Source organism: Erythrolamprus reginae, chromosome 6 (assembly GCF_031021105.1).
Source record: "Erythrolamprus reginae isolate rEryReg1 chromosome 6, rEryReg1.hap1, whole genome shotgun sequence".
Taxonomy (NCBI): Eukaryota; Metazoa; Chordata; class Lepidosauria; order Squamata; family Dipsadidae; genus Erythrolamprus; species Erythrolamprus reginae.
In genome coordinates, this window is record NC_091955.1 from 89,100,570 (window position 1) to 89,125,013 (window position 24,444).

The window sequence follows — 24,444 nt, forward strand, 5'->3', positions numbered from 1 at the left end:
GCATGTCTGGAGCACAAGCACATTTGTGAACTGGTAGGGAAAGTAAGTGAACACCACGTCTGATCTGGAGGATTGAAAATATCCACAGATGGATGCAGAAGTTGCTCGTCCACCAATAAATGAAATTCAAAAACATTACCCAGAGAAATTTGAAATAAATTCTCAAACCCCCCGAGATAGAAAACCAGAAATCTTCTTTTGTGGCAGGAAAGAATTTCTGAGAAGTTGGAAGATAGAATACAAGCATCAGTTTGAAAATAATACAGCCTTCTGTTAATCCTTATTCTGAAGCTAGCTTTCCAAAAGTGTTTACTGAAGATATTTTTGAAAAGATGCTGCTTAGGAATTTGCAGTATTGCATAAAAATTATGTAACTATACACCAACATAATAACTGTATAAAAGGCAATATGCCTAGCTTTATTACAAGCAAAAAGACACCCATGGATTTATCTAAGGAGAAAAAGAAAGCAAAGAGGAGACAGTTTTTTTAAAAAAACTCGTGAGAATAAAAATAAAATTAAAAATAAATTATATTAAGTAACTTTAAAAAAACCCATAAAGGAGCACCTGCAAGAAAGGAAGGAAGATGATAGATAGATAGATAGATAGATAGATAGATAGATAGATAGATAGATAGATAGATAGATAGATAGATAGATGATAGTTGGAAGGAAGGAAGGAAGGAAAGAAAGAAGGAAAGAAAGAAAGAAGGAAAGAAAGAAGGAAAGAAAGAAAGAAAGAAAGAAAGAAGGAAGGAAAGATGATAGATTTTATATATATACGGTACTGCTCAAAAAAATAAAGGGATCACTTAAACAACACAATACAACTTCAAGTAAATCAAACTTCTGTGAAATCAAACTGTCCACTTAGGAAGCAACACTGACAATCAATTTCACAGGCTGTTGTGCACATTCAACTTTGTACAGAACGAAGTATTCAATATTTCATTCATTCAGATCTAGGATGTGTTATTTGAGTGTTCCCCTTATTTTTTTGAGCGGTATATATATCCTTCCTTCCTTCCAAATATCCATCTATATATATATATTAGGAAGGAAGGAAGGAAGGAAGGAAGGAAGGAAGGAAGGAAGGAAGGAAGCATTATTGAAATTACAAAACTTTCTTTAATTTCATAGTTATTAAATTAAACGAGCACAACATTCAGAAATAAAATCAAAATGTAAAGCAGGGCGGTCATAGTTTACTTACTGAGGTGTTGATGAGGGTTACAGAAAATATGAAATCGTATCTTTTGCCCTTGAAGTTTTTATTTCACGAGGGGTTGAAAATTAATCTCCATGCAGCTTTCATGCTTCTGCAATCTTGCACCTTAACTCCCATTGCCCCAACCTAGAGTAAGAGTGTCTTGTCAGAATGTGACCTCCATCTGCAAATGATTGATTCAATCCTGTTAAAGTGTGTGTGAACAAAACGTTTGGGTTGAACTTACCCAACCTTTGAATGTGACTCCCACATATTTATTTATTCATTTGATGCCATCTGTATCTTGTCCTTCGTTCAAGAGTCAAAAGAGGTCACGTATAGTCTGGCTCTCGCCTTGTCAACCCATAACAACAACCCTTGGTTGTGCTGAAAGACAGTACAGGTAGTTCTCATATGCTGCAACGTTCTACCTGTCAATGACCACTTCAGCTTCAACCACAACAACACAAGAGCACGCAACAGATTCAAACTTAATATTAACCGCTCCAAACTTGACTGTAAAACATATGACTTCAGCAATCGAATTGTCGAAGCGTGGAACTCATTACCAGACTCAGTAGTGTCAAACCCTAACCCCCAACATTTTTCCCTTAGACTATCCATGATTGACCTCTCCAGGTTCCTAAGAGGTCAGTAAGGGGCGTGCATAAGTGCACTACTGTGCCTTCCGTCCCCTGTCCAATTATATCTCCTTTATCTCCTTTATCTTTTCTTCCTTTCATATATCTTCTCCCCTATTTTTTTTTCTTCTGTCCTTTTCTTTATATATATTACTACATGTCTATTCTCTTCAATGTGTATTGTGTATTGGACAAAATAAATAAATAAATAAAAACTTGTAACCATTCCTTTAGCAAACAGCATTAAAACTGCACTGCAAAAAAGGGACTTATGACCATATAACTTACATTATGTATTAAAGAGGATGGTTTTAACTGTTTCATCGTAATAGTCTTTACCATTCGGTCCTTTAAAGGGTGGGATGGATCTTGAGTCTTGGAGTTGGTTGTTTATAAAGGCACGCATGGACTTTGCATGCAGATAATTGTTGCATTCAGTCTTTATTTGGTGACACGGATTTTTGGAGAGGCTTTTAAAGTTTGCGACGTAGCCTGTTTTATTTTTTCACCAAAGAGACCTCTTTTGGGATTGGAGCTTCCTTAGTTTTATGGATAATTGACAATCATTAAGTGTTGTACCACATAATTCTTGACAAATCTATATTTTCTTTTATGTACACTGAGAGCATATTCACCAAGGACAAATTCCTTGTGTGTTCAATCATACTTGGCCAATAAAGAATTATATTCTATTCCATTCCATTCCATTCCATTCTATTCTATTCTATTCTAATTTATTTTTCTTGGTTTTGGTGATTAGTAGTGGTACATATAATTTAATGACTCTTTGCGATTTCGTGCAAAAATACAGTATATGGTAGTAGTCTTCGGCAATATTACAGCCAGAGAATAATGTATGCCAATTAAGAGATGATTGGCATCTATGATATCATAGTTGGCTTTTTATAAAGTTGTAATTGGCAATCCCATCATTGAGGTGGTTTCTCTATGGACATATATTGAGACAAAAGTCAATCGTGCTATGCTCACTGTTGGAAAAAGATTCTTTTATTTGTAGTATATAAATTGAGTGTAAACTGATGCAGAAGATGAGATCAAGACAATTGCTGAGTCTAGTATTGTCTGTTGATCTAGCCCACTGTGGGTGTGGCTTATTTTGTGGGTGTGGCTTAATGGTCATGTGAGTGGGTAGGAGTGGCTTGCTGGCCATATGACCAGGTGGGAGTGGCTGGAACGATCCTCATTGTTCAAGTGAATTGTTAAGTCCTCGACTATCAACCTTACCAGTGTCATGCGCTGCAGTGACAATTTGCTTTAAGTTTCCTTCCTGGGTGCCCCCCCCCCCGGCTCAGGCTGGGTAGCTAGGCGAACGGGTGCTGCCGGAAGCATAAATGCTGCCAGCGCCGCTTCCACCTACACCTTCTGCTTGCACCTCAGGTAGGAGGTGGCCATGTGAGGCTGGAGGAGAGCCGGGCAGGAGAGAGGGAAGCTCGTCCAAGGCCAGAAAGGAGGAAAGAGGAAAAAAGCAAGGAGCACAGACACAGCGACAGCAGGGGAAAAAAGGAGAGCCAAGCTGAGACCAGTAATCCAGGAAGTGACAGCCACTGATCAGCTGGAGCTGCGCACGCATCTTCATTTCTACTGGTGGAACTGCATTCCACCCCATCCTGCCTGCTGCCCACCCCTGTGTTTATCCCAGACATGTTTAAATTCAGTTACTGTGGATTTACTAACACATATGCTGGGAGTTTGTTCCAAGCATCTACTACTCTTTCAGTAAAACAATATTTTCTCACGTTGCTTCTGATCTTTCCCCCAACTAACCTCAGATTGTGCCCCCTTGTTCTTTCCTATTAAAATCACTTCCCTCCTGAACCTTATTTAACCTTTTAACATATATAAATGTTTTGATCAAGTCCCCCCTTTCCCTTCTGTCCTCCAGACTATTCAGATTGAGTTCCTTAAGTCTTTCCTGATCTGTCGTCCAAGCAGCTCTCCTGATTTGCTTGCTACCCATCCAAAACAGGCATGCAACCATTTTTAGCACAACATATCTTAGTTTATTAAATTGGAAATTAGTCAGCATCTGTAACATATTTATATTATATATATTATGGGGTTTTTTTATTCTGAGGAAGGGACTCTTATATGTATTTTTGTATGTTTCTGTGTGTTTCAGGGGTGGGAGAATAAAGGTTGATTAACAGTTCAGAGCCATCAATGCATTTTTTCATCTTTTTTTCCAAAAATGCAATTATCTATGATTCATCAATAGGTACTTTATATAATTGCTAACCTTGTGGGCCCCATTCTCCTGGAACTGGGGCGACAGTGCCCTCTATGGAGAGAAATCATCAATTGCATCAGGTGTCCAACGGAGTAGGAGTGTTTTCTGAGAATTCAAACATTCTTCCTTAGCCACTCCTAAATTTTTATTTCAAGTAGACAAACATTCACTTGGATAGCAGTAACGGGAAATAGACTCTTCTTGTGATGTCAAGAACAGCACCTTGAACCTCTCCTTTTTTCCCTCAGAAGTTTCTATAAACCTATGTGTTCTAAATTACAGTGGTACCTCTACCTAAGAATGCCTCTACTTATGAACTTTTCTAGATAAGAACCGGGTGTTCAAGGGTGGGGGTTTTTTGCCTCTTCTCAAGAACTATTTGCTACTTACAAACCCGAGCCTCCAAAACTGTAACCGGAAAAGACAGGGAGAAGCCTCTGTGGGGCCTGTCTAGGAATCTGCTGGGAGGAAACAGGGCCGGAAAAGGCGGGGAGAAGCCTCCGTGGGGTCTCTCTAGGAATCTCCTGGGAGGAAACAGGGCCTCCACCCTCCCTGTGGTTTCCCCAATCGCACGCATTATTTGCTTTTACATTGATTCCTTTGGGGAAAATTGCTTCTCCTTACAAAATTTTCTACTTAAGAACCTGGTCACAGAAAAAAAATAAGTTTGTACATAGAGGTACCACTGAATTAGGATTATGCCTCTGATATCCAGCTGTTAGTCATTCTAGGTAAGGATAAAACCAGTTTTGAAATGCAATTTCTTTTACTACCAGTTCTGTGGGCATGGCGTGGCGGGCGTGGTGTGTCAGGGGAAGAGCCTTATCTGTGGTGGCCCCAACCCTCTGGAATCAACTCCCCCCTGAGATTAGAACTGCCCCCACCCTCCTTGCCTTTCGTAAACTCCTTAAAACCCCCTCTGCTGTCAGGCATGGGGGAACTGAGATAACTTCCCCAGGCCTATACTGTTTATGTATGGTATGTTGTGTGCATGTTTTTTAAATTATGGGTTTTTAGTTTCAATTATTAGATTTGTATTGTACATTATTTTTCTATTACTGTTGTGAGCCGCCCCGAATCTACAGAGAGGGGCGGCATACAAATTTAATAAATAGATAGATAGATAGATAGATAGATAGATAGATAGATAGATAGATAGATAGATAGATAAATAAATGCATACTGCAAAATCTCTATTCCCACGAGATTCCTGAGTAGGAGCCAGGATGGTGCAGTGGTTAGAGTTCAGCTAACTGTAGTTCAAATCTCACCACTGGCTCAAGGTTGACTCAGCCTTCCACCCTTCCACCCTTCCACCCTTCCGAGGTGGGTAAAATGAGGACTCACATTGTTCGGGGTAACAATGCCGATTCTATAAACTGCTTAGAGAGGAATATAAAAGCACTATGAAGCAGTAAGGATATTGCAAAATATTCATTCCTGGGGGAAGGATAACCTCAGATTGTGTCCCCTTGTTCTTGTGTTCGCTTTCCTATTTAAAACACTTCCCTCCTGAACCTTATTTAACCCTTTAACATATTTAAATGTTTCGATCATGTCCCCCCTTTCCCTTCTGTCCTCCAGACTATACAGATTGAGTTCATTAAGTCTTTCCTGATATGTTTTATGCTTAAGACCTTTCACCATTTTTGTAGCCCGTCTTTGGACCTGTTCAATTTTATCAATATCTTTTTGTAGGTGAGGTCTCCAGAACGGAACACAATATTCCAATATATTCCTCTTTGGTGCATATGCTCTCAGTGTACATAAAAGAAAAGATACATATAATAATAATAATAATAATAATAATAATAATAATAATAATAATAATAATATAATAACAACAACAACAACAACAACAGCAACAACAAAGATGGAGGGGACCTTGGAGGTCTTCTAGTCCAACCCCTTGCTTGGGCGAGAAACCCTACACTACTCAGACAGATGGTTATCCAACATCTGCTTTAAAACTTCCAGTGTTGGAGCATTCACAACTTCTGGAGGCAAGCTGTTCCACTGATCAACCATTCTAACTGTCAGGAAATCTCTCCTTAGTTCTAAGTTACTTCTCTCCTGGTTTAATTTCCTCTCATTTCTTCTTGTTCTACCTTCAGATGCTTTGGAGAATAGCTTGACTCCTTTTGTCAACCTCATATTTTGTCAAGAATCATGAGATACAACACTTAATCCTCGGAGAGGGGCGGCATACAAATCTAATAAATAATAATAATAATAATAATAATAATAATAATAATAATAATAATAAATGATTATAGGGATCCAATAAGCAATGAGGGAACAATCAATATTAATAAAAGCAACAAGTTACAGTCATACAGTCATTAGATTCCTAAGAGGTCAGTAAGGGGCGAGTACAAGTGCACTAGAGTGCCTTCCGTCCCCTGTCCTATTGCTCTCCTATATCTCCTATACCTTTCCTCTATTCCTATACCTCTTCTTCTATTCTTTCATTGATATATTCTATTCCTATATCTTCTTTTCTATTATTTCTTAGATATATTTTACTATGACTATCTCCTCTATAACCTTCATCATGTATTTTACTATGTGTATATTGATATATACCCACTAAAACCCTCATTGTTATTGGACAAAATAAATAAATAAATAAATAAATAAATAAATAAATAAATAAATAAATAAATAAAATAAATAAATAAATAAATAAATAAATAAATAAATAAATAAATAAATAAATAAATAAATAAATAAATGAAATGGGTGATAGGAATGATGAGAAAAAACTAGTAGTAATAGTAGTGCAGACTTAGTAAATTGGTCTTCTCCAGGTCCCGTCGACTAAACAATGCCGTCTGGTGGGACCCAAGGGAAGAGCCTTCTCTGTGGCGGCCCCGACCCTCTGGAATCAGCTCCCCCCGGAGATTAGGACTGCCCCCACCCTCCTTGCCTTTCGTAAACTCCTCAAAACCCATCTCTGTCGTCAAGCTTGGGGGAACTGAGACACTTTCCCCTTGCCTATGTAGTTTCTGTGCACAATATGACTGTATGTATGCTTTTATTTACTGGGGTTTCTCTTTTAGATTTTTTTTTTATATGTATAATTGCTATTTTAGATTCTAATGATTAGATTTGTCATTATGTATTGTTTTTATCACTGTTGTGAGCCGCGCCGAGTCTACGGAGAGCGGCGGCATACAAATCTAATAAATAATAATAATAAAATAGTTTTTCATTGAATTCCATTTTGTTCTTGCTGTGTTGCTGTTGTTGTTGAGGCATAATTGATTAACCCATGACTGAAGTTTAGCGATGAGCAAAGGCAGCTTTTTACTAGGGCATTTCCATCTATCGGGACAGAAGTTAATGATAGAACCGTTCCCTGCCAATCTCTATCTCTCACGCACATACACACTCTTTGCTGCTTGATGTCAGAGCCGAACAAAGTACGAGGGGGTATATAAGAGCAGCATTGTCTGCCAGCCGGAAAAATAGCGACAAAAGACTATTGGATTAGAAGAGTGGGATTCAACCTGTCTTTTTCTGCTGTTGCAGGCACCTTGGCTTAACCCTCCAGGTAAATCTCAAGTTGGGAATCTTGTGGTCTTTCTTGTGGACTCTCCAGAAAGATAAGGCAGAGGGGAAAAGGCTGGAAAGCAAACTCTTTCCTGTTTTTAATTTTCTTTCGCATAGGAAAAAAAAGAAAAGGTTAAAAATTGGGGTGGGATTGGGCTCAGGTGAGCGAATACACATCATAGCTTTTAGCTAGCCAGATTTGTCGTTCAGCAGGAAAAGAATCCTCTAAGATTTATATTGGGGGGGGGGGGTTTGCACGTATTTGTGTTTGCAATTTGTTAACATGGCTTTTTAAAAATCTTCTTTCTCCCGTCTTTCATGCGAAAGCAGCCGAAAGAGAAATGTGCAGTTTTAAGGGACCTTTTCTTTTCATCATCTTGTCTCTTACTTTAAACTCCCTGGAAGCAACACCGGTCGAGAGGTCAGTAACTTTAAAGCTTGTTCCTTTTCCCCCCACTGTTCTTCCTCCTCCTTCCTCTTTCCCTAAGAAACCACACTTTTTGTGTCGTCTTGCACAAACCATTATCTACCACTGTTGTGCCAATGGCAGTAAGTTTGGAGATAAAGAAGTGGATAAAAAAAAGCAGAGGCTTATTATGAAGGAGAGATATCCAACCTAGAAATAAGGAGAAATTTCCTGACAGTGAGAACAATGTTGTCGGTGGAATGGCTTGTCTTCCGAAGTTGTGGGTGCTCCTCCATCAATGGAGGTTTTTCTACAAGAGACTGCTCCTTCCAATTCTGTTATTCTGTCCTGTCCTGTCCTGTCCTGTCCTGTCCTGTCCTGTCCTGTCCTATCCTATCCTACCCTACTCTACTCTATTCTATATTCTATAATCTATTCTCTATTCTATTCTATTCTAGTCTATTCTATTCTAGTCTAGTCTATATAGTCTATACATAGTCTATAGTCTATAGTCTATATAGTCTATAGTCTACAGTTCATAGTCCATAGTCCATAGTCCATAGTCCATATTCCATCCCGTCCCATCCCATTCCATTCTATTCCATTTCATTCCATTATTCTATATTCTATTCAATTCTGTGCCACTCTGTTCTGTTCTTCTATATTCTCTATTCTGTCCTGTCCTGTCCTGTCCTGTCCTGTCCTGTTCTGTCCTGTTCTGTTCTTTTCTATTCTGTTCTGTTCTTTTCTATTCTGTTCTTATTTCCATTATGTTCTATTCTATATTCTATTCTATTCTGTTATATTCTATTTTATTCTTATTTCTATCCCATCCTATTCTATCCTATCCTATTATATCCTAGCCTTATTTCTATTCTATTCTATTCTGTTCTATTCTATTCTGTTTTTATTCTGTTCTGTTCTGTGCAGAAAAGGAAAATTTCTGTTTATTCTCATGTAAAGACTACTTTCTTTGGCTTTATATTATGGGACATTCAACCGACAATTGTATCTTTGCTACTGAGATGCAACTCATGAGAACTTATGCTTTTTAATAACATTCATTAGACAGAAAGGGTACCCCCAAACGCATGGAGTGTTATTACAGACTGACACAGTTGTTCCATAATGTCTTTAATGGATAGGCATCCTACTTTCTGAGCTATAGATACACAGGTAACAAAGCCCTCTCCTTTTTCTAAAATGCTTGCCTTTTCTATGTATTACTAGGGTTTTTAAAAGCAAACTTTAAAGCAAAATTTCAGGACCAAATGGATGCTCCTAAAATTGAAATATCTTTTAAGTTGATTCTAATTTAACTATATCGTTAATGGGGTTGGAAAGTCTAAAATATTATAACAGACAGGTAGGTAGGTAGGTAGGTAGGGAGAGAGAGAGAGAGAGAGATGGAGAGAGAGAGAGAGGGAGAGATAGATAGATAGATAGATAGATAGATAGATAGATAGATAGATAGATAGATAGATAGATAGATGATAGATAGATAGATAGATAGATAGATACAGATGGAGATAGATAGATAGATAGATAGATAGATAGATAGATAGATAGAGATGGAGATAGATAGATAGATAGATAGATAGATAGATAGATGATAGATAGATAGATAGATTAGATAGATAGATAGATAGATAGATAGATAGATAGATAGATAGATAGATAGATAGATAGATAGATAGATAGATAGATAGAGATGGAGATAGATAGATAGATAGATAGATAGATAGAGAGAGAGAGAGAGAGAGAGAGAGAGAGAGACAGACAGACAGACAGACAGACAGACAGACAGACAGATGAGAGAGGTGGGGAGAGAAGACTCTTAAAGCTTATTCTGTGTTACAAGGAATGGCAAAGTATACTTTTTGAAGCTTTACTGGCCGCAATATTTCTTCCTTTAACTTTTTATATTGATTGCTTACCAGTATTTCTGCCTTCACTGCTGTCTGCTTTATAATTGCATTTAATAAGAAGACTTTAATGTCTTTAAACTCATAAAAACGTGTGCACACAGTGTCTCATTTCTCCTTTACATTCATCTGAATTAGAATCTAACTGTTTCCACAGCCATTTTAAACAAATAAAAAAGGAGACATTGTTAGAGATGGGCTCAAAATAAAAAGGGGTAAAATTGTTAGAGATGGTATTGTATTTGTAAACAGGTAAAATATCAGAAATGCCATCCCTACTGGCTTTAGATTTTTGACTCGGGTTTATTTTGAGGAGAAAGTCTCCAATATCTTGAGAATATTAAAAACAAAGCATTTGTTTCCCTTATACTAAAACATTCTCCACCCAAAGTTTTTAATCATCAGTAAAAGTTCTAAAAGGCTTAGAAATTTCCAAATAAGCCAACACTTATTCCCAAGTGAGATTCATATCTTTTGGGAAAAGTCAAAATAGTCATGTTTTGTTAGTCACATATAGTTCAGTTTAAAAAGACATTTGGAATGATCAATGGCTATATAATAAAGATAACCTTTAAATACTAAATTTACTTAATCATAGTGGATAAAAAATAGATTCTGACTGTATCAGAAGATGGTAGCATAAAATAAATGTTTAAGCTAATATAAAGGAAGATTATTCTTAGTAAACTTCGTTGGATTTCACAAAAAGGTCTCAAGACTGAGAAAAAAAATTTTTTCCTGAATCATGGGGAAAAAATGCATCAGCAAGTATAACTGAAGACAGACCTATCTTCATTTAATTATTATAGATCCCTTAAATCCAAGATAAATGGGTGGGAGTTGAATTTGATCTAATTACTCCCTGATTTCCTATCCTGATTTAAATATTACATAGATACTGTAGGTCAGTGGTTCTCAACCTTTCTAATGTGACCCCTTAATACAGTTCCTCATGTAGTGGTGTCCCCCAACCATAAGGCTAGTGCCAATTCTCCCAACAGAGCGTTAAGCTGATTGGCAGGAAGGTCAGAGGGAAACTCTCACTGTAAACGCCTGATTGGTCAGGTTGTAAAAATATGTTCCAAGACACCAGGATAGAAGCTTTAGTTCTTAAAAACCATGGGAAATTTATCTTTTCCAATGGTCTTAGGCGACCCCTGTGAAATGGTCATTTGACCCACTAAGGGCCCCCCGACCCCCAGGTTGAGAACCACTGCTGTAGATGAATTCCATAACACAAAGAAAGAAAGAAAGAAAGAAAGAAAGGAAGGAAGGAAGGAAGGAAGGAAGGAAGGAAGGAAGGAGGAAGGAAGGAAGGAAGGAAGGAAAGTAGGAAGGAAGGAAGGAAGGAGGGAAGAAAGGAAGGAAAGAAAGAAAGAAGGAAGGAAGGAAGGAAGGAGGGAGGGAAGAAAGGAAGGCAGGAAAGAAAGAAAGAAAGAAAGAGGGAGGGAGGTAAGGAAAGAAAGAAAGAAAAAAAGACAGAAGGAAGGAAAGAAAGAAAGAAAGTAGGAAGGAAGGAAGAAAAGAAAGAAAGAAGGAAGTAAGGAAAGAAAGAAAAAAGAAAGAAAGAAAAAGAAGGAAGGAAGAGAGGAAGGAAGGAAAGAAAGACAGAAAGAAAGAAAGAAAGAGGGAGGGAGGGAAGGAAAGAAGGAAGGAAAGAAAGAAAGAAAGAAAGAAAGAAAGAAAGAAAGAAAGAAAGAAAGAAAGAAAGAAAGAAAGAAAGAAAGAAACTGTGGGTGGACAAGAAAGAGTTTGAACAGCTTGAGAAACCTGTAGATATATTTCTTCCAACCACAGGAAAACAGACAATAGCAGGTGACTGCCATTCTAATACTTCTCTGGCTATCAGCAACTCTCTAAATAGCCTTTGAAAGCTCATCTGAAGGTAAACATTGAGTCACTGTTGCCTCTTAATGACTTAATGATAGTATAATTGCTACATCCTGAAGGTGCTGCTTTGAAAAAAACACACCAGAGCTCTTTTGTACGTTCACCTGCTTGAATGATTAACACAGATCTGTTTATTTATAGCAACCTGCCACACATACTTGTAGGTTTCTCTACTGGCTGGGTCCAGGGGGTTCTAATCAGGCAGAGGCAGTAATGGGCAGCCAAAATTTTTACTGCCACATTATGGGTGTGGCTTATTTTGTGGGTGTGGCTTAATGGTCATGTGACTGGGTAGGAGTGGCTTGCCGGCAGTGATGGGCTACCAAAATTTGTACACTGTGGGCGTGGCTTATGGATTTTGTTTCAACATCCTTCAGTGTAAATTGGGTGTTCTGGGGTGGAGCTCCATTTTCGCTACCCCGCTGCGTGTCCCCCGCCATCAGTAGCCCACCCCGATTATCTACTATGTAAAGTGCATGTATACACAGGCATGCACAGCTCTTCTAAAATTATACACATTCCAGGATAACATATGCCCAGCATTGGAAAACAGATAAAACACCAGAAGAAAGTACAATAATTTAAAAAATGCTAGACTGTGCAGAGATGGACAGGATGTCAAAAAAATTAGAGGGAAAAGAAGTTTCAGATTTATTTATTTATTTATTTATTTGTTTGTTTGTTTGTTTGTTTGTTTGTTTGTTTATTTATTAGATTTGTATGCCGCCCCTCTCCGAAGACTTGGGGCGGCTAACAACAGTATAAAAAGACAATGTAAACAAATCTAATATTAAAAATAATCTAAAAACCCCCAATTTAAACAACCACTCGTACATACAAGCATACCATGTATAAATTCGATAAGCCTAGGGGGAAGGGAAATTTCAATTCCTCCATACCTGACGACAGAGGTGGGTTTTAAGGAGCTCGTGAAAGGCAAGGAGGGTGGGGGCAACTCTGATATCTTGGGGGAGCTGGTTCCAGAGGGCCGGGGCCGCCACAGAGAAGGCTCTTCTCCTGGGTCCCGCCAGACAATATTGCTTAGTCGACGGGACCCGGAGAAGGCCAACTCTGTGGGACCTAACCGGTCGCTGGGATTTGTGCGGCAGAAGGCGGTCCCGGAGATATTCTGGTCCAATGCCATGAAGGGCTTTATAGGGCATAACCAACACTTTGAATTGTGACTGGAAATCGATTACTATAAGATATGGGGAAATTTTTACGATTGGTTAAAGAAAAGAACAATGGAGAAATAATTAAAATTTTAGCAAAGCAACATGTCAAATAAAAGAAATATTTAATGACAAGGGAAAATTCTCTGATCGAACATTCAAAAAAGAAGTGGGGAAACCTTTGTTTCCTAAATATTGTATTTATATGTTTTGGTTTTTCTTTTTCCTTTTTTAAAATTTTATCATTATTATGTGATACTTATTGTAATTTTCCCCTTCTTTGTTGTTGTTGTTTTTGTTGTTGTTACTGTGGTTTTTTGTTTTGTACACCTGTTATTTGCTTTAGGTCAAAAAAAAAGTTAAAAAAATAATAAAAAAATAAAATAAAATTATACACATTCAACCTCATTTACTGCAATAGGAAAAATATGCCCAGAGCCCAGAAGGGAAAAAAAGAAAAAAAATCAAAATTTTGCTACCAGTTCTGCATACCTGACTATACCTGTAGGATCCCACCACTGCTTGCCAGCCATGTGACCAGGTGGGAGTGGCTTGAACGATCAACATCATTCAAATGAACTGTTAAGTCCTCGATTTACAACCTCACCAGTCTCGCTTTCTGGGGGGACAATTTGCTTCACGTTTCCCGCGCTCTCCTTCCTGGGCCACCCCATTCCTCAGGTTGGGTAGCTAGGTGAACGGGAGCCAATCAGCTGTTGAGAAAAGAGGGGGCAGGAAATGCCCCCCCTGCAACTCTCGCCTCCTTTTTAGCAATATTCATTGGATTTATATCTGTTGTGAGCCGCCCCGAGTCCTCGGAGAGGGGCGGCATACAAATCCAATTAATAAATAAATAATAAATAAATGTAAATTGTAAGGAGACAAGCAACAATGTTATACAATCATTTGTGGGAGGAGAAGGGGGATGGGTATGATGAGAAGATGAGACTTAGTAAATAGTTTTTGGTTATAAACTATGCTATAAATAATAAATAAGATCATCCAAGGGCATGGGGTGAGGTATCATCAATACGCCGATGATACCCAGTTATACATCTCCACCCCATGTCCAGTCAACGAAGCAGTGGAAGTGAAGTGCCGGTACCTGGAGGCTGTTGGGGCCTGGACGGGTGTCAACAAACTCAAACTCAACCCAGATAAGACGGAGTGGCTGTGGGTCTTGCCTCCCAAGGACAATCCCATCTGTCCGTCCATTACCCTGGGGGTGGGGGAACTACTGACTCCCTCAGAGAGGGTTCGCAACTTGGGCATTCTCCTCGATCCACAGCTGACATTGGAACATCATCTTTCGGCTGTGGCGAGGAGGGCGTTTGCCCAGGTTCGCCTGGTGCACCAGTTGCGGCCCTATTTGGACAGGGAGTCATTGCTCACAGTCACTCATGCCCTCATCACCTCGAGCTTTGATTACTGCAACGCTGTCTACATGGGGCTACCTTTGAAAAGTGTTCGGAAACTTCAGATCGTGCAGAACGCAGCTGCGAGAGCCATCGTGGGGCTTCCAAGATTCGCCCACATTTATTCAACATTCCATGGCTTGCATTGGCTGCCGATCAGTTTCCGGTCACAATTCAAAGTGTTGGTCATGACCTTTAAAGCCCTACATGGCATTGGACCAGAGTACCTCCGGAACCGCCTGCTACCGCACGAATCCCAGTGACCAATAAGGTCCCACAGAGTTGGCTTTCTCCAGGTCCCGTCGACTAAACAATGTCGTTTGGTGGGCCCCAGGGGAAGAGCCTTCTCTGTGGCAGCCCCAGCCCTCTGGAACCAACTCTCCCCGGAGATTAGAACTGCCCACACCCTCCCTGTCTTTCGTAAACTACTCAAGACTCACTTATACCGCCAGGCATGGGGGAGTTGAGACATCTTTCCCCCAGGCTTTTTAATACTTTGTTTTATGTTTGGTATGAATGTGCTGTTTGGTTTTTTAAACAATGATAGGGTTTTATCTGTTTATTAATATTAGATTTGTTCCACTACTATTTTGTTTTTATTACTGTTGTGAGCCGCCCCGAGTCTTCGGAGAGGGGCGGCATACAAATCTAATAAATAATAATAATAAAATTAATTATGCTAAATGAGAATCCTGAAAATTGAAATTCCAACACTTGCAGCACTCCCCAGGTGAAAGATGAAGATGCTAAATAAAACTGATGTCCTGAGAAGGATGCATCAAGGGGTTTATTAATTATGGCTTTTAAATACATATATTTTACCCTGGTCTGCTATCAAAACACCTTCAATAAAATACTTTGTTTAATTCAGACAATGTCTGCCTGAGATCAAACTCACTTCTGATTTCAAGAATTTTCTCATGTCTCAATTTTGTAAATCATGAGTAAGATTGGCCTGGTTTGGAACAAGGTAAGCAGCCTTCATTTAGCTTCAATACAACAGCGATATTGGTTTCACAAAATTGAATTTCGTAATTTGCTCACCTCTTCCCCTTCGCAAAGAAAATCAACAAGGTGTTCCGAGAGCTTCTATCATCCTGATGGGATTCCATCAAACTCTGGAGACCTTTCTACACCTTTTGCCATTGTGCTGCCATGACAGCTATAGCATCCTTTTGAAGACTGTTCCCATGGATAATTTTCAAGGGATGATTGGTCTATCAAGTACCTGAACAGGAGAAAGTAAGGCAATCTTATACTTTGGTGGCATGGAGAACTCGCTAATTTAACTCTGTCTGTTGGATTTATACCAATTTATACCTGAAGAAAAATGAGACTAGATTTTCACAATGTAGACTCATTGATAAAAATTTTCAATTTGGTGAAGTTTTCTTACCCGTTAGATCTAGAAGGAAGTTTGGATTTGTTTTAATAATAATAAAAAACACAGAGTTGAAAGGGACTTTGGAGGTCTTCTAGTCTAACCCCCTACTTAGGCCTACACTACTTCAGACAGATGGTTATCCAACATCTTCTTAAAAACTTCCAGTATTGGAGCATGCACAACTTCTGGAGGCAAACTGTGTCACTGATTAATTGTTCTAACTGTCAGGAAATTTCTCCTTAGTTCTAAGTTATTTCTCTTCTTGTTTAGTTTACACCCATTGCTTCTTGTTCTACCCTCAGGTGCTTTGGAGAATAGGTTGACTCCTTCTTCTTTGTGGCAACCCCTGAGATATTGGAACACTGCTATCATGTCTCCTCTGGTCCTTTTCATGAAACTAGCTATATCCAGTTCTTGCAACCGTTCTTCATATGTTTTAGCCTCTAGTCCCCTAATCATCTTTGTCGCTCTTCTCTGCACTTTTTCTAGAGTCTCAACATCCTTTTTGCATCCTGGCGACCAAAACTGAATGCAGTATTCCAAGTGTGGCCTCACCAAAGCTTTATACTCATATTAATTGGACCCTTTTTTTTTCCGAACGCCATCACTCTACTAAACAAATAATTCCCTCAACACTGTCAGACTTTCTACTAAATCTGCACTTCTATTCTACTAGTTTTTCTCATCATTCCTATCACCCATTTCCTCCCATGTTGACTGTATGACTGTAACTTGTTGCTTATATCCTAAGATTTTTATTAATATTGCTTCTTCATGGCTTATTTGACCCCTATGACAATCATTAAGTGTTGTACCACATGATTTTTGACAAATGTATATTTTATTTTATGTACCCTGAGAGCATATGCACCAAGACAAATTCCTTGTGGGTCCAATCACACGTGGCCAATAAAATTCTATTCTATTCTATTCTAAATGAATGTTCAACTGAACCCCTACACTCCACTCTTTACAATGCTATTACTAATCTAGGGCTCAAACAGCTACTAATAAGCAATACAGTGGTACCTCAAGATACGAACCCCCCGGGGTTCAGAAAAATTTTGCCTCTTCTTACGAACTTTTTTCGAGTTACGAACCGGCGTTCGGAGACTGCTGGGAAGCCGCGCGGCTGTTTTAAAAGGTGACAGCCAGGCGGCGGGGCTTCCCAGAAGCCTCCCGAACGCCGGTTCGTAACTCGAACAAAGTTCATAAGAAGAGGCAAAATTTTTCTGAACCCCAGGTTCGGTTCGGGAGGTTGATGGGAAGCCCCCCAGCCCGGCTGTCACCTTTTAAAGCAGCCACGCCGCTTCCCAGCTGTCTCCCGAAGCCGAACGCGGAAGTTCGGCTTTGGCGTTCGGCTTCAGGAGATAGCTGGGAAGCGGCGCGGCTGTTTTAAAAGGTCGCAGCCGGCCTGGGGGGCTTCCCACCACTCCCCGAACCCAGGTTCGGGGTTCAGGGGGGTGCTGGGAAGCCCCCCAGGCTGGCTGCAACCTTTCAAAACAGCCGTGCCGCTTCCCAGCTGTCTCCTGAAGCCAAACGCGTAAGTTCGGCTTTGGCGTTTGGCTTCAGGAGACAGCTGGGAAGCGGCGCGGCTGTTTTAAAAGGCCGCAGCTGGCCTGGGGGGCTTCCCAGCACCCCCCAAACCCCGAACCCGGGTTCGGGGGGGTGCTGGGAAGCCCCCCAGGCCGGCTGTCACCTTTTAAAACAGCCGCGCGGCTTCCCAGCAGTCGCCGAAAGCTGTTTTTTTGCGGGGGGTTTTTGGTTGCACGGATTAATTGACTTTACATTGTTTCCTATGGGAAACAATGTTTCGTCTTACGAACCTTTCGTCTTACGAACCTCCTCCTTGCACCAATTAAGTTCGTATCATGAGGTATTACTGTACTAGACTCAGCAATTGTCTTGATCTCATCTCCTGCAACAGTTTTCACTCAATTCAGGGACTACAAACAATACAGCCCTTTTCCACCAGTGACCATAGCAGGAGTGACTTTTGTCTCAATATACGTCTTTACAAAAACGACCACAATAAAAGTATAACCAATTACAATTTTTAAAAAAGCCAACTATGATATCGTAGATGCTGACCTCTCATCTCTTGATTGGCAAACATTATTCTCTGACTGTAATACTGCTGAAGACTACTAGAATATCTTTTTGCTCAAAATGCAAAGAGTCATTAAATTATATGTACCACTAATGATCACCAAAACCAAGAAAAATAAATTACCCATAAAAATAAGAAAATTCCAATTAAAAAAAAAGAGATCCCTTTGGCAGAAAAACAAAACTGGCTACATTGCTTTAAAAGCCACTATGCCTCCCATTAAAGACCAAATGTATCAATTATCAAGACCAGTAGCACCAGTGGCGGGCAGCTCCTCGCTTGTTTATACCATACCTATTATCAGTAATGGGCACTGCCCCACTGTGGGTGTGGCTTATTTTGTGGGTGTGGCTTAATGGTCATATGACTGGATGGGAGTGGCTTGTCAGCCATGTGACCAGGTGGGAGTGGCTTGAACAATCATCATCATTCAAGTGAAATGTTAAGTCCTTGACTTACAACCTTACCAGTGTTGCTCGCTGGGGTGACAATTTGCTTCGCTTTTCCTGCGCTCTCCTTCCTCTGCCTCAGGCTGGTTAGCTAGGTGAACGGATGCTGCCAGCACCACTTCAACCCACACCTTCTGCTTGCTTGAGGCTGGAGGGGAGCTGGGCAGGAGAGAGGGAAGCTCGTCCGAGGCCAGAAAGGAGGAAAGAGGAAAAAAGCAAGGAGCACAGATGCAGCAGCAGCAAGGAAAAAAAGGAGAGCCTAGCCGAGACCAGTAATCCAGGAAGTGACTGCCACTGATCAGCTGGAGCTTCATTTCCACCATGGAACTGAGTTCCACCCATCCTGCCTGCTGCCCACAAGTGCCTATTATCTTATACACATTTTGTCAAATAATAAAATAAAATAAAATAAAATAAAATGAAATGAAATAAAATAAAATAAAATAAAATAAAATAAAATAAAATAAAATAAAATAAAATAAAATAAAATAAAATAAAATAAAATAAAATAAAATAAAATAAAATAAAATAAAATAAAATAAAATAAAATAAAATAAAATAAAATAAAATAAAATAAAATAAAATAAAATAAAATAAAATAAAATAAAATAAAATAAAATAAAATAAAAAATAAAATAAAATAAAATAAAATAAAATAAAATAAAATAAAATAAAATAAAATAAAATAAAATAAATAAAATAAAATAAAATAAAATAACATAAAATAACATAACATAAAATAACATAAAATAAAATAAATTCTATCCTATCCTATCCTATCCTATTCTATTCTTCAGAAGTAAACTTAGAACAAAGAATTCTCTATAGCTAACTAGATATGCCCATTCAAAATATTCCATTCTGATCTACTGTCTACCTCTTCTAACAATACCTTCGCAAATTCTCTGGTGCTGTCTTTGCCAATCCATGGACACCGCCATGTTTTCTTTTTTCTTTTGTAATTGTCAGCATTTTTCTGCTCTCTGAGCATGTGGAAGTAAAAACGTTCCTCTGTGAATGCTGAGAGAGCCAAAAAAATTGCCAAAAATTACCAAAAGATGGCAGCAGCCATGGACCAACAGACATAGCACCTTTGCACATGCTCAAAAGTAAAATTGCACAAGGGGACACGAGCGAAACGTCGCGATGCGCACCAGCAGGAAAAGGTAGGAGGAACCCACCCCTGGAGCCCTGTGTGACATGAGTTTCATCCATGGAGTTTACACTCTGGCTAGCTGCAAAAATCCCTCCACCCCCCTCCACCCACCCCCCAAATATTATTAAGAATAAATATAAAGCATTTACTCAAAGCATACACTAACCCAGTGGTGGTAAACCTTTTTTTCCTCGGGTGCCAAAAGAATGGGTGTGCATGCTATCACACATGGATGAGTGCCCACACCCATAATTTAATGAAAAAAAGGCTGCCTATAGGAGGTATAAAGAGTCTGGAAGTATAGTTGACAGAGAGGTGTCTAAAACAAGACAGAAGGAGGCAAAACAGACAATATATGCTGCTAAAGCCTCAAAAGAGGAAGAAATTGCCAAATCTGTAAAGAAGGGGGATAAAACCTTCTTCAGATATATTAGTGATAGGAAGAAGAAAAACTGCAGCATCACAAAGCTTAGTACCGGGAATAATACGTGCATTGATGGGAATAAGGAGGTCGCTGACCATTTCAATAGATACTTCTGTTCAGTTTTCTCAAAAGACACCTTACAATATAATACTATAGATGGCTTGTTTCCCAAGGCTCGTTTTTCACCCTCCACAGGCTCCAAAGGCTTTCCTGGAGCTGGGAGAGGATAAAAACGCCCTCCCCATCCTGCTGGAGGCTCTCTGGAAGCCAAAAACGCCCTTCCAGAGCCTCTGTGTGAGCCAAAAATCAGGTAGCTGGCACACACATGCATGTTGGAGCTAAGCTAGGGCAGCGGCTCATGTGTTATCAGATAAGGCTCCGCGTGCCACCTGTGGGTTCGCCATCACTGCACTAACCTGTTGTATGTTGTAAAATGGAAGGTGATCATCTTGGTGTGTGTGTGTGTGTGTCTTTCTCTCTTTGCTTTTATTTATTATTTATTGGTTCCTTTGTTGTCTGCGGAGAGGGGCGGCATAGAAATCTAATAAATAAATGAATAAAATAAATAAATAAATTTATTTGTTTTTAACGACCCACAGCCACCATCTGGGCAAACGGAAGTGCAACACCGCCACCTGCGTGACACAACGTTTGGCCGATTTCCTCGTCCGGACAAGCAACACCATCGGGGCCATCTATTCGCCTACCAATGTAGGGTCCAACACTTACGGGAAGAGAGGGAGACCCCTTCCCAACTACCTACAACTTTGAGAAGGCGGGATGGCACAGCGGTTGCGGCTGTCACCAGAAATTGCTCTTCCTGTCTTTGGGTCTCATGTTATAAAGTCCTGGTCCTCTCGGTTTTCCATTCGTTTTGGCCCGAGGTTTGAAAATTGGGTTGCTTTGATCACTGGCTACCTGCTTATATCTCACAGTGCCTTGTTTTCCCCTGTGTGTATTTGATGGATGTGATTTCCATGGATTTATCACACTGCTTTGCTGGAAATGTGACCTGCCGAGGGGGTCCCTGGGTGTGCTGCTCTGTTATTGTCGACATCCTTGTGAAGTCCCTCTGCTAAAAAAAAAAAGAAGAAGGGGTGGGGGGGGAAAGATGAATAAATCTCATAAAATCCATGCCACATGAAATCTGAACATGTGAATAGGCTGCAAATATGTTTTTTTCTTTCTTTCTTTTTAATTAAAATGTTTAAAAAGACGAGGTGCGAGCGATGTATGTTTTCGGAATATTATCTGATGGAGAGGGAGTCAATGTTCGGAAACTTCAGATCGTGCAGAATGCAGCTGCGAGAGCAATCATGGGCTTCCCTAGGTATGCCCATGTTACACCAACACTCCGCAGTCTGCATTGGTTGCCAATCAATTTCCGGTCACAATTATGGTTATGACCTATAAAGCCCTTCATGGCATCAGACCAGAATATCTCCGGGACCGCCTTCTGCCGCACGAATCCCAGCGACTGATTAGGTCCCACAGGGTTGGCCTTCTCCGGGTCCCGTCGACTAAACAATGTCGTTTGGCGGGTCCCAGGGGAAGAGCCTTCTCTGTGGCGGCCCCGACTCTCTGGAACCAGCTCCCCCCAGAGATTAGAACTGCCCTCACCCTCCTTGCCTTTCGTAAACTCCTTAAAACCCACCTCTGCCATTAGGCATGGGGGAATTGAGACATCTCCCCCGGGCCTATACAATTTATGTATGGTATATTTGTGTGTATGTCTGCTTTAATAATGGGTTTTTTTAATGTTTTTTAAATTATTAGATTTGTCATGAATTGTTTTATTGTTGTTGTGAGCCGCCCCGAGTCTACGGAGAGGGGCGGCATACAAATCTAATAAATGAATGAATGAATGAATGAATGAATGAATGAATGAATGAATGAATGAATGTCAAGATTCTAGGTAGCATCTGAACTAAATCAGAATCCAAGTCAAAGTACTCCTCAAAGTTTCCAATTTATTGCCGGAGTCATCCTGGCACCTACACTGGGAGACCTAAATCTGATTTTCCCACCCAGTTGAAAGTTCACATCCCTTGTCCCCCACCTACAAACCTGTCACGTTGCCCACTCAGATTGTGCCAGCGTGGCCAATTCTCCTTCCGCTTCCGCCCAGGTTGACATAGGATGGCCTTGAACCACTGGAAAGAATGCTTTGTGGATGCATCTGTTCTCTCATGAAAATCATCCCTAAATATCAGGACTAGTGATGGGCAAACCGAACCCGCACAATTCGGGTCCGTACCAAATTTTGCGGTGTTTGGTATGCCGAACACGAACCCAAAATTCTTTGAAATTTCAGGCAAAGTTCGGGGTCACGTTCAGCTTTCGGAGCTTTGACGTCACCGGCAGGTTGTTATTTTTGTAAAAATAACAATGTTTATTTTTATGTGAAAGGACACCACAGTGGCGCTGCAAGCAAAGGGTGCCCTTTGCTTGCAGTGACGCTGCGGCATCCTTTTTCGTAAAAATAACAATGTTTATTTTTACATGAAGACCTCCCTTTGAAGGAGCTGGGGAATCCCTCCCACGAAGAAATTCTGGGAGCGGAGCCTTGACATCACTGGCAGGTTGCTAAGGACACCAAGGTGATCACTTCCTGGATTCCATGGAATCCAGGAAGTGATCACCTTGGCGTCCTTAGCAACCTGCCGGTATACGTGACATCAAAGCTCCGCCCCCAGAATCTCTTGGTGAGATTCCCTGTTTGGGTTCGGGTTCGGCTGAATTTTGCGTAAAGTTCGTCCGAACTTGCCGAACCCGAACACCGTTGGGTTCGCCCATCACTAATCAGGACTTCTATATAGTGTGTCAAGCCATTAGTTTATCATCAACGTCTGCACCGTCTTGACAGTCAATCTGACTCTTGCCAGCTAATATATACCCTGTTCTTCAGAGTTTAAGCTGCACTCTTCCCCCCAAAAGAGGCTGAAAATTTGGGTGCATCTTATACTCAGAAATTAGCTCTGCCCACTCGCCAGCCCCCACCTTTAGCCTCTGTGCATCCTCTTCCTGGCTGTAGCAACGGTCACAGACAATGGCTTGCATTTTTGGACTCCATGCCCCATGTTTTCAACCTCCAAACGCTCTGTTTGAGAGCTGTTCGAGGCTACTGGATCACCAAAGCACATCGCTACCAATCACTGCCTCTGCAAATCATGTTTTTGACCTCTGTGCATCATGTTTTAGGCCTCCGCACAACCCATTTTTGACCTCTGTTGCATCAGGGTTTTGGGTGGCGATCAGTGGCGATGGGCTATGGTGATACCCGCAGCCTTGAAGATGCATCTTATATTCTGGTACCTTTTATACTCCCATGTGTCTTATACTCCAAAAAATATGGTAAATAAGGATATACCATATTTTGGGAGTATAGGACGCACCAGAGCATCAGACACCCCTTAGTTTTGGGGGAGCAAAATAGAGGAAAGAATCTGCTTACCAGATATTCATCTGGCTAGTGTCCTTAATCTGATCATTTTCAGCACATTATTTTATCCCCTGGTTAAGGGCTTAAAAAAAATTATTCGGAGAGATTAACAATGAAAGAGCTTGCAAGCCAGTAAGAGCTGGGAACATCATTAGCACCTGGAAAGAAACAGTCGGAGCAAGTAGAGCAATGGAAAAAACCCTGCAAAGACTTAGGACTTAGAAAACATTCTTCTTCATAGAGAATAACAATGAAGGAGCTTGCAAGCCGGTAAGAGCTGGGAACATCATTAGCACCTGGTTAGGGCTGGATAGAAAAAAATGGAGCAAGTTAGACCAATAGGGAAAAAAACCCTGCAAAGACTTAGGGCTTGGAAAACATTCTTCGCAGAGAGTAACAATGAAAAGGCTTGGGAAATTTAATAGCACCCAGTTAGGGCTGGAAAGAAACATTTGGAGCAAGTAAAGCAATGGAAAAAACCCTGTAAAGACTTAGGGTTTGGAAAACATTCTTCACAGAGTAACAATGAAAGAGCTTGCAAGTCGGTAAGAACTGGGAACATTGTTAGCACCTGGTCAGGGCTGGAAAAAAAACTTATTCAGAGCAAATTAGAGCAATGAAAAAATAAACCTCTGGAAAAACTTAGGGCTTGAAAAACATTCTTTGCAGAGAGTAACAATGAAAGAGCTTGCAAGCCAGTAAGAGCTGGGAAGATCGTTAGCATCTGGTTAGTGCTTGAAAGGAACATTCGGAGCAAGTAGAGAATGAAAAAAAACCCTATAAAGACAAGGTTTGAAAAATTTTTCACAGAGAGAAACCAGAATTTCAGATTATGGATAAAAAGGATGAATTCGGTTAATGAAACTGATTTGCGACAACTGATGGGACGATGGTACAAGGTAAGACGATATATGGTTAGTAGAATGCAAGACCAAGCTATAAGGAATAACTTGGAATCACTTTATAATATGTAAATAGAGACATTGCTCTTGAGTTAAAATGGTATATACAAGAAACAC

At 40.2% G+C, this 24,444-nt stretch overlaps 2 protein-coding genes across 3 annotated transcripts in view; one reads left to right on the plus strand and one right to left on the minus strand.

The window, feature by feature from the left end:
• SLCO1A2 (solute carrier organic anion transporter family member 1A2) overlaps positions 1 to 1,396 on the minus strand; it is a 47,830-nt gene extending 46,434 nt beyond the window's left edge. The window contains exons 1-2 of one of the 2 annotated variants that reach the window (XM_070754332.1): positions 1,215 to 1,396; positions 140 to 217 (exon numbers count right to left, since the gene is read on the minus strand). The gene's annotated coding sequence lies outside the window, so the exon portion shown is untranslated. The remainder of the gene's footprint in view (positions 1 to 139; positions 218 to 1,214) is intronic. The other variant, XM_070754331.1, reaches the window with a different exon arrangement.
• A 6,150-nt stretch (positions 1,397 to 7,546) lies between these two features.
• IAPP (islet amyloid polypeptide) lies at positions 7,547 to 21,141 on the plus strand. The gene is made up of 3 exons (XM_070754875.1): positions 7,547 to 7,653; positions 7,980 to 8,073; positions 20,583 to 21,141. The coding sequence occupies exons 2-3, from the start codon at positions 7,994 to 7,996 to the stop codon at positions 20,752 to 20,754; spliced, it is 252 nt and encodes an 83-aa protein (XP_070610976.1). The 5' UTR covers positions 7,547 to 7,653; positions 7,980 to 7,993; the 3' UTR covers positions 20,755 to 21,141.
• The last annotated feature ends 3,303 nt before the right edge of the window (positions 21,142 to 24,444 follow it).

Bases quoted from the DNA above. Each gene is read 5' to 3' on its own strand.
- IAPP (XM_070754875.1), top strand. From the start codon at position 7,994: ATGTGCAGTTTTAAGGGACCTTTTCTTTTCATCATCTTGTCTCTTACT. The intron at 8,074-20,582 runs GTCAGTAACTTT...AACGACCCACAG, and splicing joins GAAGCAACACCGGTCGAGAG to CCACCATCTGGGCAAACGGA.